Source organism: Anser brachyrhynchus (assembly GCF_964034855.1).
Source record: "Anser brachyrhynchus genome assembly, chromosome: Z".
Classification (NCBI taxonomy): domain Eukaryota; kingdom Metazoa; phylum Chordata; class Aves; order Anseriformes; family Anatidae; genus Anser; species Anser brachyrhynchus.
The window spans coordinates 22431121-22446410 of NC_137697.1; the positions used below are offsets into that span (position 1 = coordinate 22431121).

Consider the following 15290-nt stretch of genomic DNA (forward strand, 5'->3'; position numbering starts at 1 on the left):
CTGACTTAAGCCGTGAACATTTTAAAACAGCTCAAGAGATTTTTCTTGGTCACATTTGTTAAACATGCGCTATTGACTATGAGAAATTCTCACTGGAATACTTCCTAGGAGACACCACTTCAACTTCACAAAACTTAAAAAAAATGCAACCTGTAATAACTCAAGTGCCATCCTCTAAACCTTTAAAAATAGTGCTTTTAAAAACCATTATAGGGAGTTTCTTTTTACATATGCACACACGCAGCTTAATATATAGTTTTACCATCTTCTAAAATGAATTTTCTATTGGAAGATACTAATTTTTAAGACTACAGGAGAGCCTTTAAGGCATAAGTTTAAGACAATATTATGAATATATTATGAAGACATTTCTAAACATTCATTGCTAAATTGAAGAATTTCAGTAGTGCCCACTACTGTATTGGAATCTAGCTGTTACAAAGCTTAATATGACAGAACCAGAATGAGTTTTCATCTGAAAAAGATATGGGAGCCCTTTGTTTTAAGAGAAAACCAAGGAGAAATGCCTGCATTTCTATTGTCCAAGATACGCGGAATGGAGATAAAAAGCTGTTTTCCTTGAACAAGAATATACATGAGTCTCCACACCAGTCCCTAATGCCACAATTACAATATGGTTACATAGAAGTTCAAGCTAATGAGAAACACTAACACAGCTATTTTCAGATTCTGGCAGTTAATGACAGACTAGGGAGACTATAACTAAACTCCTAACTGAGAGGAAATAATGACAACATTCAGTCCAGGGCTGAGTATTTAAGTGTGAGACGTGAAAATTAGTATTAACAAGAAAACTAATTCCATTTAGAGTCTGTTATAATCAAGAACACATTTTGACCAAGTCTTGATCCTTAGTCACAATTTAGGAATGTGTAAGATACACCAGTATTTCCTGATTGGAAGTGTACCTACCACCCATACTTCCACAGATGTCACGTGGCTGCCTATCATTTGAGTAGCATCATTTTGTTAGTCAAAGTTCTTTCAGCAACAGTTGTTTCAGTATTTTTCAAAAACCAAGTGTATGTCAGATAGTGGGGAAAAGGTTAACTCTGTCTAGATCATCTAAGAAAGGCAGTAAGTTCCTTCATGAGACAGAAACCAGAATGACATTTCAGAAGCATGAGCTACAATAGCTTAGAGTATGCAGGTCTTCAGAAAACTTATCTGAGTCACAGAAAAGGCACATTTACTGATTTCTCAAAAAAAAAAAGCACACATTTATTGACTCAACAGCTCTCAGGAGGTATAGTTTATCATCTTTCATGAGGTTGTTAGGTAAGGGCCACCACACCCATGTAAACACTAATCTGCTGTTTAGCTTTTTTTCACCTTATTGCTACAATTAAATTAATGTATTTTCTCATTTAGATTAATTCAAAACAAAGTGTAATTTACTGATAAAGTATTTGCAAACTGAGACAAGTAAACTGAAAGTGTTTTGTTGTTAACCTGGCTATGTCATGCTCATATCCGACCGCTGTCTTAGTTCAAACCATACGAGCGGCATGACTTGAACAAGTTCCTCCACTCTTTCCCAATAGCTGACTTACACCACGCCAAACATGCTTAGCAAGTCAGAGACATCCCCACCCTTTCCCAGGCAGAACGCAAACTTGATGCTATGGCTATCCCCTTATGAAAAAATTTGTCCTGCATTTTATCCTGCACAAGACAGGATGAATTTCTCCTCCAGCAGTATTTGCTCTAAAGAGACAATCTTACAGCACTCAACTACTAACCTCTATCCAAAGCTTAGTTTTTGTTAGAGAAGTTACCTGATCTATCATTAACATCAAACACTCCTAAATGTAAAGTTGAGCCCTCACCCCTGGGGGCAATAGCTATGCAAAGGTTATACTGGAATTAAAGAATTTTTCCTTATAACCAAGAAACAAACTCTCTCATTCTCTGGAACCCAGAGAAGCATTATTTAAGAACCCCTGTTTAAGTCTAAAATGTTAACTTACGCAAAGAAATTTTTAGAAGCTAGTTTTCTAACACCACAAAAAGAAGATGCTCTGCAGAAAAGCAAGACCTCTTATAATAGTTTAATACTTACAGACAATTCTTTTCCTGCTTTTCTGACAAGAAGCCAGACCAGAAAGTTTATTACGTATTTTTTTATTGTATGCCAAAGTTCATTAAAGATGAGGTTTTGCTTGTATACAAGTTACTCAAAAATGTGTCTAGGCAGAGATTCATTAGCAATCTTATTTCAAAGCATAGGTTTGTTCAACCAGGCCACAAAAGTAATATTGTGTACAAGCAATAACTAGAAGGAGCTGCAGGTTCAAGGAGTTTCCAAATATTACAGATCTTGAGATCATCAGAAAATGAAGTCAAACAAAAGCAGTCAAAATATAAAATAGCAGCTCCATGTAGCTTCAAGTTTTAACTTTATTCAGAAAGTGACAGTTAGTTCAGTTTGCCTCGTTCTTTGATGCTTCATCAAAGTTTTCAACAAGATCTGGAGAAGGAAAAACACCAAAATTAGAGTCTGACCCACTTCTGCTTTGCCAAATGTATTTTTTCTAAAGTTCTACTTCATATCAAGTGCTTATGAAGTTAAAATCATAATAATAAAAAAAAACAGCTTACAGAACACAGGTCAAATAACGTAAGAACTTTTTAGACTTCATTTTCTTGCTTAAGAACTAAGTTTTAGGTGGTTCATTAAAAAGCATAATTATAAAATCATTTAACGTCACTTGTATGCACAACTAAACAAAGTGATATTGGAAAGGTAGTTCTGTCCCAGACTTTTTACTGAAGATTAAATAATTATCTTAACCATAGCTATTACTCCTACACAGGACAAAAATGCTATCCCAAACCAATTATTCATCTAGTCTAGCGTAATATCTGAAAATAATGAAATAACCTGTCCACAAAAATTATGCAACAGTGAGTGACCAGTCAATACTCTACTGTCCTTGGCCTAATGTTATGGTACGTAAGTCGTCTCTCAGCAAAACTCATTTCCTTTTTCTCAGTTTCATGTTTGTTCTTACCTGGAACTTCATCATCATCATCTTCACCAGTAGCAAGTGGTGCTTTTCCATCCACAGCTGCAGAAAGCAGTTCAAAAAGTGTTATTCTAGCTCACCATAAGCACCATAGTTACAATGTTGTTCTGCTTTCTGCTGATTTCTTTTTAAACATTAAAAAAGAGTCTAAGCTAAGCTGCAATGCTCTATACAGTTTCCTTGTTGAATAAAAAAACTACAACTAGCCTAAGAAGTTATCGTTCCCTTTGTTACTGATCATGCTCAAAGAGATGATAGTTTACTAGTCACCATCTTTTATCTAAAGGTATTGAGTGCCTTGCATGGTAGTCATTTTCAGCTACATGGACAAAGACTTATTCTACCAATTTCTCTTGAAAGTATCTTCATTTACCGACTACTCAGTAGTTCTCCAAGTTTACCTATTTCACGACATCAGCAACTTACAAGGAAAAGGACAGATCTGAGTCCTTATGATCTCAGACACTCAAGAAAAACAACAGTGTAATTATGAAGCTGCAGGTAGATGCAGATGACTAGAGACACAAAGATACTACTGTTCCCTGGAAAAATTAGAGGGATATGGAACCGGATGCACCATTTTACACTTACTTGTTTGAGGTAACCACATGCTCTGGACCACTTCTCTGATGATGATGATTCAGTATCTTTACTACTCCCATTATATTTGCCAGAGCTACTGAGACTTCACCATGCCTACTGGAGCAGACCAATGAGTATCTCTCAAACTGCAGTAGCAGAACGCTAAGAATAGGCATCTCAGGTCCCTGGGTGCTTGTGCCACTGCCTTTACTGCTATTCTTAGCTGCACTACCTAGGCTAAGCTGTATTAAACTCTCTACTACCTCAGTTTTTCCTAATTAACCCTTCCGATTTCAAGAAAAGAATGAAGAAAAAGACAAGTTTATACCAGATGACCAAAATCACTGTACTCTGATTTCTAGAGAAGTAGATGAATGCGTGAAATTTACTCGGGAAGGGCTTGTGACAAAGTCACCGCTAATCATCCTTTTGTTTTTAACAGCAGAAAGCTGTTATAGCTTGACTACATCCTTAGTGTTAAGTAAGACATTTCAAAAGCAAACCGTTTTATTTCCTCCTGAACTGTCTGCATTTTCTTTTCATCCCCAAGACCAAACCAAGTTCACTTCAACACCTGCAAATGCGATCACTGCACACGCTTTACTCTTTGATGTCAGGTTTCCAAGCCTAGTAGACAATACTGAATGGAAAGTTTTGTGCAACTACCCTGGCATCCACCCAAAGCAGAAATAAACTGCCATTTACCAGATAATACAAAGCAAGCACTTTAAACAAGCTTATCCACTATTAAAACTGTCCAATTTAGCTTGTGCAGAATATACCCATCTTGTTATGAGAAGCAAGGCTTCAGTGGATCAGTTTAAGACCTTCGGATTCTCCTTCTTTTGAGTCCTACTACTATCACACAGAAGCCACAGAAAGAACGTTAGGAAGAAGGAAACTGAGCTTTTTGGCCAAAGAAGTGGTTTACTTCCTCCTGAAGACTACATGTGGCACGATTTTTTTTTTTCTGGGAAACAGACTGGAGGGAAGCAGTATCAACTTGAGGAATGGAAAGAGAGGCTGTCTTTGCTGGCAGCAAAGCACAGAAATAAATGCAACAATCAAGTTCATTAGTATCAGCAACTGGACATCATAAGCTTCTTGCATTTTCTGTTTAGGATGTTCCACATTTTATAAGCAACAGAATTAATATGTTTGAGAAGACACAGAAAGACCCTATATGGACACAGGGTCAACAAGCCTGTCTTACACTACCAATTCGCAAGCTCTGACAGCACCACCTTTTTCAAATACCACACTTCAGTCCTTCTTCTACTTTTCCCAGACAACCCGAGAGAACAGATGTTCAGGTTGTTTTACTAATTTAAGGCTGGAATAGGAAGTTGGTATATGTAGCTTAATGCTCATGTCAGTCCTACCCTACTCTACACACACAAATAACGATGTATTTTCTTTTGAGTATTGTGTAATTCCCTCTTAGCTATCAAAAACCCCACGAAAAAAGAAATACCTTCACCACACCTGTGAAGGTACAAAGCAGAAGCAAGATGTCTGTACTTAGGTCCCTCCACTCTGCTTATATTTCCATTCAATGCATCAAAACAAACATCTGAAGTTTATCTTTTTGAAGCCTTCCATGATAATTGATCTGTCTAGCTTTAAAGAGATACGTATGTCAAAATATGGTATCCACATCAAGAAGGAAACCACAAAAATCAAGTCTCGCTGCAGCTTTCTAGTCTTAGACCAGCCGCAAGATACACTGAGAAACAAATGCCTCTGCTTTATTTGGTTACGCTCTTTGCTGGAATTGAGCTATAAATAAGATCTAAGAGCTCTACTTCTTTATGTCATAATATGCTTGCAGACAATAAGAGTGCGCTGAAATTCACTGCAGCTGTATAACTAAGTCCGTGTCAGGTGCAAACATGGAATGCATTCAAGTTTCAACTTACGTTGCTTGGGCAAGGCTTCTGCCAATCTCCTCAGGCTGGTCAGACTGTCGGCTCCGAGCTGATTTAAGATGCTAGGAAGCATTTCTGTCAGCTGCTTTGTCTCAGCATGGCCGGTGATGGTGAAAGTGTTAGCAGCCAGAGATGCCTGAACTTTAGGGTTATTGAAGTGAATGACTGTTCCTTGGTTGGTAAACATATTTACCTGCAAGAAAACAAACAAACAAACATTATTTCAAGAAGTTCAGTGTGGTTTTTTCAATTTAACTAGAAACTAGCTGATTTTTCTAAAGCTCAATGAAGACTTACTGATTATTTACAGACAAGTTTAAAACGCATCAAAATTAAATTGGCAAGTGACATTTTATATTTCTATACCGAAAAGCACTTTTTCATTTGAAGGAAGTACCTCTTCAATACCAGAAATATTGTTCACTCCCAATTTCTTCAAAGAAAACTGAAGTTTCTTATCATCTGCTGTGGCTGTTCTGTGGACAACCTTCTTCTTTCTGCGGGCAGTACCCTTTGCAAAAAAAAATATAAATTAATATTGAAACAGTTCTTCATAAACTGTAATCCTCAGGGCCACATAACTGCTCTGTAGCCATCTACAAATCAAATTTCATACATCAAGTTCCACTTCTGTGTTGCAGTCCAGAACTCCATCCCTCCAACTGTACTGCTGCAATCCTTCCCTCGCTATAATGCAACCTCTAAATGCTTGAGAGAAGTGTGAGGTTTTAGGATGCAAATCACCAGAGAAACTTTACAATTCTGATGGGGATTCTGCAGCATCCTACTTAGAAAAGAAGAACTGCACGTTTATCATTATCTGTTGTCACTGGCCTAAAACTGAAGGCTGAGTACAGACTTCAGTCGTTTTTAAGGTCTCTTTAGATCACTGTTCTCAAGTTGTAGCCAGAATTTCATGAAGTCAGAGAACACCCAGTTATCAATATATTATTTTCTCACTCATAGGAGAGTATGAATGACAAAAAGCCAATCATTCAATTTTTATTCCAGATACACATCTTCATCTGATGGACCTACACATGTGTATTTGAAGAACACTTTCATTTTGCCAAAACATTTATAAATACATGTTTTTAAAAATACTTGCACATAGTATTTCAGACCACCTCTATTCAGAAAGAAAAACAAAGGTTTAGTTCCCCAACAAACAGAGTTGTAGGTTTCTCCAGGGAAATAACTGTCCCATATTAGAAGACATCTACAACTAAGAAAAAGAAGAAAGCGTCATTCTAATACTTGCTGGAACAATCATAAGGCTTCAGTAAAATCCAAGGTAGAAATGGCTAACTACATGTGAAACTAAGTCTTCCTACTTCAGCTTCGCATCTTCTATATAGTAACAATATGAAAACGTGTTGCTGCCTTGCTGCATAAATAAATGGTTGCAATACCTTTTGAGTGCAAAGAGGCTGAAGTTAGAAAACTGGCTGGACACTAACATCTTTACAAAAACGCCAACAGACAAATTCACATGAAACTAAATCTTGGAGGATTACAGCTCAGAAGTTTAGCCTTTTGCCTAGGAAGTGTGACGTTCCTTTCCTGCTACTGTCAAGTTAGTGATCTGCTCTGCTGCACACAGCAATTCAAAGATTTCTAGAGTAACTGAGCCACACAAATTAGTCTCTCTGGACAAAAGCCCTCTCAGTCGACTTTGAAAAATTACGTCTTGAATTAAAGGTTATGTAGGAACACGTGACACCCCCCCACCTCAACATTTACCAGTATTAAGTACAGATATCAAACTTCACACAGTCTGAATTTCAATGAACATCTGCTGCTTTAATCTCCATAGATTTAAGCTTCTAAAGATTACATGTTTTTAGTAAGCAATTCTGCCCTACTCATGCTGAGACATGCTGTTCACGTCCCTCTACCTTTGTACTGGAAAGAATAGATGCAGTAGGCAACTGGTAATATACTACGCATCCATCTGCCAGTCTTCTAAAAGGTAAAAAACCTGTAAAACACCTATATTGACTACAGCTGTAAGAGCTGCAATGTGAATGCTTGTTCTTAAATGACCAGTGTTGGATACATCTGTAGTCAATACACACACATTGGCAGTACACACACAACCACCAATTCAGCAGTTCTCTGCTTAACTAGTAATCCACATAAACAACATGCAAGATCACCAAGCCAGTTAATGCCGATTTCACCCTGATTTAAGACCGTTTTAATCCCCAGTCAAAGGCAAAAACGTCAATGAAATTCACTGGAAACTCTGTCAATAAGAGTTCTGCTGTATAGTTCTTATTCCAAGATACCTCTCTTATTTCAAAATACGCTCATCCAAGATGAACATATTTCCTCAGGAATAAAGTTACTAACAAATCACTGCCTTAAAAACATGACCTGTATTAAAATGTTTGCCAGCACGTGACTATGGTCAATAAAGTTTTTTTAAAATTTTCAGATTATAACTAACCACACAGGTACGCATTGTCAGATGTCACGGCAACATAAAAGCCCCTTCCGAGCACTTTATACCTTCCACTTCTATTGTGGTACGAGGATGCCACACACACAGAAATTCCAACGTTGCCCTAAAACGTACGAGTACGGCCACGGCCAACTTCAAAGCTCTGTGACCCAGCACACCGCCACCTACACCCTGCTGGGGAAGTTCACCTGGGTTCTCTCTCTGCAAGGCCTGCTTGCTCCTGCCGCAGCCCGTACAACAACACGGCCTGCAGAGCAGCCGCTCGGCCACCGCGCCCTGCCGCCACCGCGCCCCCTCACCGCCCCGCGGGGCGGCGGCACCTACCTTGCCTCCGATGCGCACTTGGGCCTGCAGCTTGGCGAGCTTCTCCTGGTTCATGATCGTTTCTTTCATCTGCGGAACCAACGGCACCGCCCGTCAGGCACGGGGTACCCCCGCAGCCGCCCCAGCCCCGCAGCGCGGCCCAGGACGCCGCCGCCCCCCCCCACCACCACCAACCACCCCCGTCCCGACCCCCGTCCCCCCCGTCCCCCGTCACCTTCCCGGGGCGGGCGCGGCGCTGCCGGAGCCGGGCGCAGGGCACAGGGCACAGAGCGGGCGGCGGGCGGGGCCGGGCACAGCACGCGGCGGGGAGCGAGATGGCGGCCGGAAAGGAGGCGGGCGGGAGGGCCGCGCATGCGCAACCGCCGCTGCCTCCGGGCCGCCGGGGGGCGCCCTAAGGGGAGGCGGGGGGGGGGCAGCAGGCGGGGCCCGGTCCGTGCTGTCCTTCCCTCCCCTCCCCTCCCGTCCCCTCCCCTCCCCTCCCCACAAATCCTTCCCACTTCTTAGAGTATTTGTTTTTTCGTCAATAAAACCAACCACCCAAACATGCACATGTCATACTTTCATTCCTCCTTCTTCTCCCATGACCCTGTTTCCCCATAGAATCTTTAAGGTTGGAAAAGACCTCCAAAATCACCTGGTCCAGCCATCACCCTACCACCAATGTCACCCACTAAGCCGTGTCCCTAAGCTCCACATCCAACCTGCCCACCACACCTCGCCCTGGGCTCCTCATGGTCCACCCAGGCTCTGCAGCATGCAGGGGGCTCAGTCCTGTGCTGTACCCTAGGGTGCAGGTCCAGCCATATGGAGGAGCAATGCAAGAGAGAAGACACTGCTCTGCAGGCCTGCCCCTGTCATCACTGCAGCCATACCTCGTGGGCCTCCTGGCATCAGCAGAGATATCACTGATCACGCAATTTCACCATGTGTTTTAATGACTTTTAAATCAGTTCTGTTTTGGAATATCCTCAGGAAACTACTCCCCTTGCTCTTGTTTCCATAAGACTGTGTTAATAAATTTATCCTTCTGTATTCGTTAATACTAAGGCTCCCATGTAAGTAAGCTCCAGCATCATGGTTTTGTCCAGGCTGTGCTTTGGCTTTGTTTTGCTCTAATGATATCTCTTCACTACACCAGAGCTATTAATTTGTAAACAAGTTGCCTAGCACAGAAGACTTTGCTCGCTGTTAAAGAGCAAACCAATTACTCTTGTAATTAGTGAGAATAAATAATAAACACGGGTCGACTCCATCTAGTGGCGATAAATGGTCACAAAACAGTGCTGAATGAGAAGGTTCTGCTAAATGCAAGCTGTGCCTCCCAGCAAATTTATGTAGCCTCTGAAAATTAGATGACGATCAAACAGCTGTGGGGAAGCAATGCTGAAGTCTGGTCCAACATATCTACACATTGGAACAGTGAACAAGTTTGCTTGAAGATGAATGAGAAAAAGCCCATATTACAGCTTATAAATTCATTAATTTATTGCAAGATTAAATTGGCAATGTACCTGCAACAAATAGGAATATAGCCAAGATAAAAATAAGAAAAGGGGGAAAAAAAAAAAGAGTCACTGCAGGCTATTGAAAGTAAAAGCAATAAATACTTCAATACTACAGCTTCAGATTTATCACAGTCTGCCATCAACATATAAGAAAGTTTTCAGAATTTCCAGGCCAATTGATGATTACAAACATGTGAAATGTATTAATAGGCTAAAAGACTGAAGTGAAAATGAATCACAGAAAGATTATTCCAAGATAGAAGATGTAGAAAGTGTGGTTCCAGCTGTCAGCCTAGGATTAACTGGGTTGGAGGTATGATCTCATATTCCCTCATGTGAGATTTCAAAGACAAATTATGCTGAAAACCACATCACTGAGTTATATCAGGAATCAACTGAAGCAGTTCAAGAACTGCAGTTCAAGAAATTCTGTTAGATTTGGTTACATTTCCTGGAACAAACACCAGACCTTCAGAAAATAAACTTTGCATCAGAGAAAAAGTATTTTAGAATGCTAAAATAGCGTTGGCTTGTTTTCTCCATTCCTTTTTGTGTAATTGCATAATGAGAAACATAAACTTAAACCTGGATTTACTTGTAGCTGAACAACTTCTGTTGAGAAGTCAAACAGATCCAAAGCCCATAGTACTGAAACAGAGCCTGAGCTCTGGGAGCATGTTATGAGACCTGAAAAAGGGTTGAAACTTAGGATCTCAAAATCAGCAGAGAGCATCAGTTACTGAATAAAAGTTCATTAGCTGCACAGAAGCATAGGAATGGGAAAAGAGAGTGAAATGGTTGCTCATGAAAGTTGTCTCTTGAATTATGCAAAAGACTAAAGGCAAAAGAAAGGCAAAAGTTGCTGTCAAGGTAACAGAGGAAAAGCTGTCCTGAAAGACATGGACAGTCCTGTGTTAGTAATAACAGGGTATATTGAGATGTTAATTTAGTATTATATTCAGGAAATGAATCAGAAGTCACAAACAGAAGTGATCAAGCTAAAATGAGGTAATATTTGTCCTGACTGTCTGTGGACATAAAGAGCATGTATTCAATGTATTTTCAGGCAGAAAGAAATCTGCCTGATATTCAAAGTCTCTTGGAAAATGTTTGTTCAAAAGAAAGTTGTACTTAGCACTCAAGAAAGCCAAAGTACATGGCATATCAACAATGTTAAAAGTGATATGAATGGAAAAGAAAATGTCTCAGAAAGTCTTGATGTAATTCATAAATTAGAAATTCATAAATGGTTAAGAGATACCAAAGATATATACGTCAAATGTCTGCCCAGGAAGACTGAACATAAGTAGAGTGTTGTTTCCATCTCAGATATTACAATGTTGTATCAAGTGCTGTTGAATGTATGTAGAAAGCCATAAAAGACTTCAATATCAAAGAAGAGATAGAGCTCCTCATCAGGCAGTGTCCTTTTCTCACCATGCCTGCAACTCAAAATCAGCAACCCCAAATACCTGGCCTTCAAGCCACATCACAAGCCTTTTGTGAGCCTCGGACCATCTCCCTGTGTATAACACCCAGCAGAGGTAGTCTAGAGAGTAGTCAGAGAAGTGCAACATAAAGAATTCCTGCCTTCACTGTGCATGGTTCAAACAGGTGCTACTGAATAATTGAAGTTGGTGTTAATCCGACTGGCAAAAGCTTGCCTAGAAAAGGCTTCATGTTAGGATTTTGTGGTAGGTACAGTCACAATGAAGATCTTGCTGGAGAACAGATAAAAAGAGAGGTTGGTAAGGCCTGACCCAAAACCAGAGTGGCTCCACCTAAGGGTGGCACATTTAACCCATGATGAATCAGGACTAAATTTGCAGCACTTTCAGATATAGGATAATCAACATACCGCCTTTGACGTGACCATCTCGCTAATGTCTTGGCAGCTGCATGGCTGAGACTCATTCTGGATTTTGCTTTTGGCTTTCCTGGCCTCTTGGGTCAGCTTGGTGCTCGGCAGGACGTAAGTGATGGACGCAGGTGGCCAGAGGAGGAGAGGCTGGAGGGGGGCAAAGACCTTCCTCCTTCTGCAGCAGCTAGCTGTTAATTCTGCTCAGGCTCTGGCAGGAACACATCACCCCCTTACTTTATGTGAAAAATCAATCTCCTCTATCTTTGACCACAGTATAGATAATCCTCAAGGACTTATAAGTGGAAGCAGAGCATACCTACCAGTATTCACTGCTCTTACAAATGGGTCCATACTCCTTCAGGGCTTACTTGCATTGCTACAGAATTAAATGGAAAATATGTGAAATATCTGATGCATTAATTATCAGATCTTCCTCTTAATTTGCCAGAACACGTTTACAACAAAGAATTCACTGATTATGTAGAGAATGTCAGAGAACAGTTAAAAACAAATGTTTGTTGCCTTTTGTAGTAAGAAAATGAGAAAGCATTGGATTAAAAGAGCAGGTAACTGACTTAAAGTAAACAAAAAGAGACACTTCATACCACTTGTGGTTAAAGCTAGGGAACGTTTCACTGCAGAACATGTTCAGTGGTGTAAATGTACATGATTTCAGAAAGTGTTTGTACTACACACAGTAGAAAAATCCATCAAAGTCTATTACATTCAAATGTTATCTTTGGCTTAAAAGAGATCCTGATGCCTAGATTTCTGGCAGCTATGAAACAATTTTACACACTTGTCTTGCTTCTGTACTTTTCCATAAACATCTGATACTGGCTGGTGTTGAGGACAACTTCTGGTGCTAGACGGGTGCTATATCTAACTAATATAAACTTATAACTAACTAATATAAATAATATAATATATCTAACTAGTATAAACCTATAAACTCTTTTTGTGTTCTGCTAAAACAGAAGTGCAGATGTGTCCTGAGAAATTGTAGTCAAATTTTGCAGGAAGTGAAGGCCCAAAAGAGCCTTACAGGAACTGAATATCATAAATCACCGCAGAAGTACTTGCCATGCAAGAATTACAGAGCAAAGGAAAAAGAAAATAAATAAAAAATGTCAGTGGTGGTAGGGTCCCCTCCAAGGGTGACAAACTCTTTTTCAGCAGTCAGTGTGGCAGGAATCCCCACATTTTACTTCAGCCTTCTTCAGCTTTTCAGGTGCAATGCATTGTTTTGTGGCCTGATCACACAGACCCAGTTTATAATCCTGACCTTTGCAGGATGCTTAAGGGTAAAGTTGTCTTCCCCCAGAACCACACAGCACTAAGACAGCATGGGAGGAGGGAGATAAATGTGCAAAAGAATTGTGGGGCTAAGCTGCTGGTCACCGTGGGCAATGGAAGCCATAGCTATTGCTGCAAAGGTCCCTGTCAGACACACTGTCCTGTTGTAGCATCAATGGTGGAAGACATTTTTTTTCCGGAATGCAAGCCAGGCAGAATTCAGTCTGATCTTTGGCCAGGGCACTAACGTCAATAGAAACTGCACTTTTTTTTCCAGGAAATTATTTTATTTAAATAATGGAAAGGTCATTTCTGCAGGGAAGACTTAGATCGGGGTTTGGAGAGGTACAAGGATATGCCAAAAAATCTTCACATTTGGGGCTGCAGTTTCTCAAGGTGCAGCAGGCCCAGGGCAGGCTCTTCAGCCAGGTGGAGTAGTGGGTGGCCAGGCTCTACCTCTCTTTCTCCAAGCTGCGTGGGCTCGCCTGCACATATCCAAATGCTCAGCAAACCACCCAGGGATGTGCACTGCCCACATGGCACTCTACAAGGCTCTGACACCCTGCTGCACCATCAGGGGCAGCTCCAGAAAACCCAGAATGGTCCAGCCAGCCTGCCAACCTGGCTGCATGAAGGTGCTGGGCATGCACAGGGGGATCGCGGGGGGAACCATGCCCAGGGGGATCGCTGAAGCTCCTGTCCTCGCTGCCCTGCAGGAGCCCTGGTGCTGGGGAACCTGGGGAACAGGGGCAGGCACCGGTTCAGGTAAAGAGCAGGAGCCACCCGGACTGCTTGTGGAGATTACCGGAGCGGTTTGATTCTGTACATGATAAAACGCACTGATAAAATGCGGGGTGCTCCGTATAGGCATGTAGGAATTGTGTGTATGTTTTATTTATTTATTTTTTTATTTTATTTTTATTCGTTAAATAAAATAGCTATTTTGCTTACTTTTTTGATTAAAACGAATATCAGTTAACCGAAGTAACAACAAACACACGCACGCCCGTCGCTCACATCCCGGCTCCGTAGCCCTGCAGTTTTAGGTGCGTTTCGTGTTGCCTCGTTCACAACCGGCAGGGAAGCACGGCAGGCAGCCGCCGCCGTCCCGGGACCACCGGGGCGGGCTGCAGGGCTCCGGGCAGCCTTTGCGGGAGCGGATCTCAGGGCCCCTCTCCGGAGGGAAGGAGTTCAGGTCGCCCCAAAACGCTGCTGTTCCTTAGGGTCTCGGCAGTCCCCGGGCGGGGCGTCTTGCACCGGGGCCCCCCGCATCCCGGAGCAGCCTCTGCCCGTCGCTCCCCGCCGGTAGGTGGCTCCCCCCGCCCGCGGAGAGCACCGCCCGCAGCGGAGCGGAGCCGGAGCCGCTCCTGTCTCCGGCGATGGGGCAGGGGACAGGACAGGGAGCGGGGACAGCGGGCGGAGAGCTCCGGTGGGGAAAGGCGTCCGCCGCCGCCCGTCGAGGAGCCGCCGCTGTTCGCCTGCCTTCCTCTGTCCTTTCTTTCCCTTGTCCGAAGGCACCTGCTAGGTTAGGTGGGGAGCAAGTGGGAGAAGCCGTTCCGGCAGCACCATGAGACAGTCGCGACGTGCGGGGACCGCGGGGACACCTGGTCTTAGCTGTCCGCCCCGGGGTCTGACAGCCACCCCGCGGCTCCCCCGCGGGGACGGGAGAGCGCTGACAGCACTGCCCCAGCCTGCCAGGGGGTCCCCAAGCCCCCCGAGGGCCCCGCCGCTCCCGCAGGACACGTCCGGGAGGACCCGGAGTGCCCGCGGTGCTGCGGGAAATCGGTGCTGCCACAGCCGTCCGTGTCACCCGCCCGGCGACACCGGCTCCAGTCCAGCAGGAGATGGCAGGCAGGTCCGGCTCCTGCTTCGGCGTTGTTTCTGCAGCGGTCCTCCCTATGCATCCTTTCACTCCGTTCTTCCCATTTACAGGTTGGAGGATCGCTTTCCCTCCTTTCTTTCTTCTTTCTTTCTTTCTTTCTTTCTTTCTTTCTTCTATTCTTTCTTTCTTTCTTTCTTTCTTTCTTTCTTTCTTTCTTTCTTCTTTCTTTCTTTCTTTCTTTCTTTCTTTCTTCTTTCTTTCTTTCTTTCTTTCTTTCTTTCTTTCTTTTCTCTTCTTTCTTTCTTTCTTTCTTTCTTTCTTTCTTTTCTTTCTCTTTCTTTTCTTTCTTTCTTTCTTTCTTTCTTTTCTTCTCTTTCTTTTCTTTTTCTTTCTTTCTTTCTTTCTTTCTTTTCTTTCTTTCTTTCTTTCTTTCTTTCTTTCTTTCTTTCTTTCTC

At 42.3% G+C, this 15290-nt stretch overlaps 1 protein-coding gene across 1 annotated transcript; it reads right to left on the bottom strand.

The window, feature by feature from the left end:
• Positions 1-2129: 2129 nt before the first annotated feature.
• Positions 2130-8729, bottom strand: BTF3 (basic transcription factor 3). Its single transcript, XM_080573204.1, has 6 exons — positions 8566-8729; positions 8352-8420; positions 5958-6071; positions 5552-5753; positions 3036-3092; positions 2130-2491 (listed from the first exon to the last, which is right to left on the bottom strand). The coding sequence occupies exons 2-6, from the start codon at positions 8418-8420 to the stop codon at positions 2445-2447; spliced, it is 489 nt and encodes a 162-aa protein (XP_080429330.1). The 5' UTR covers positions 8566-8729; the 3' UTR covers positions 2130-2444.
• Between the last annotated feature and the right edge of the window lie 6561 nt (positions 8730-15290).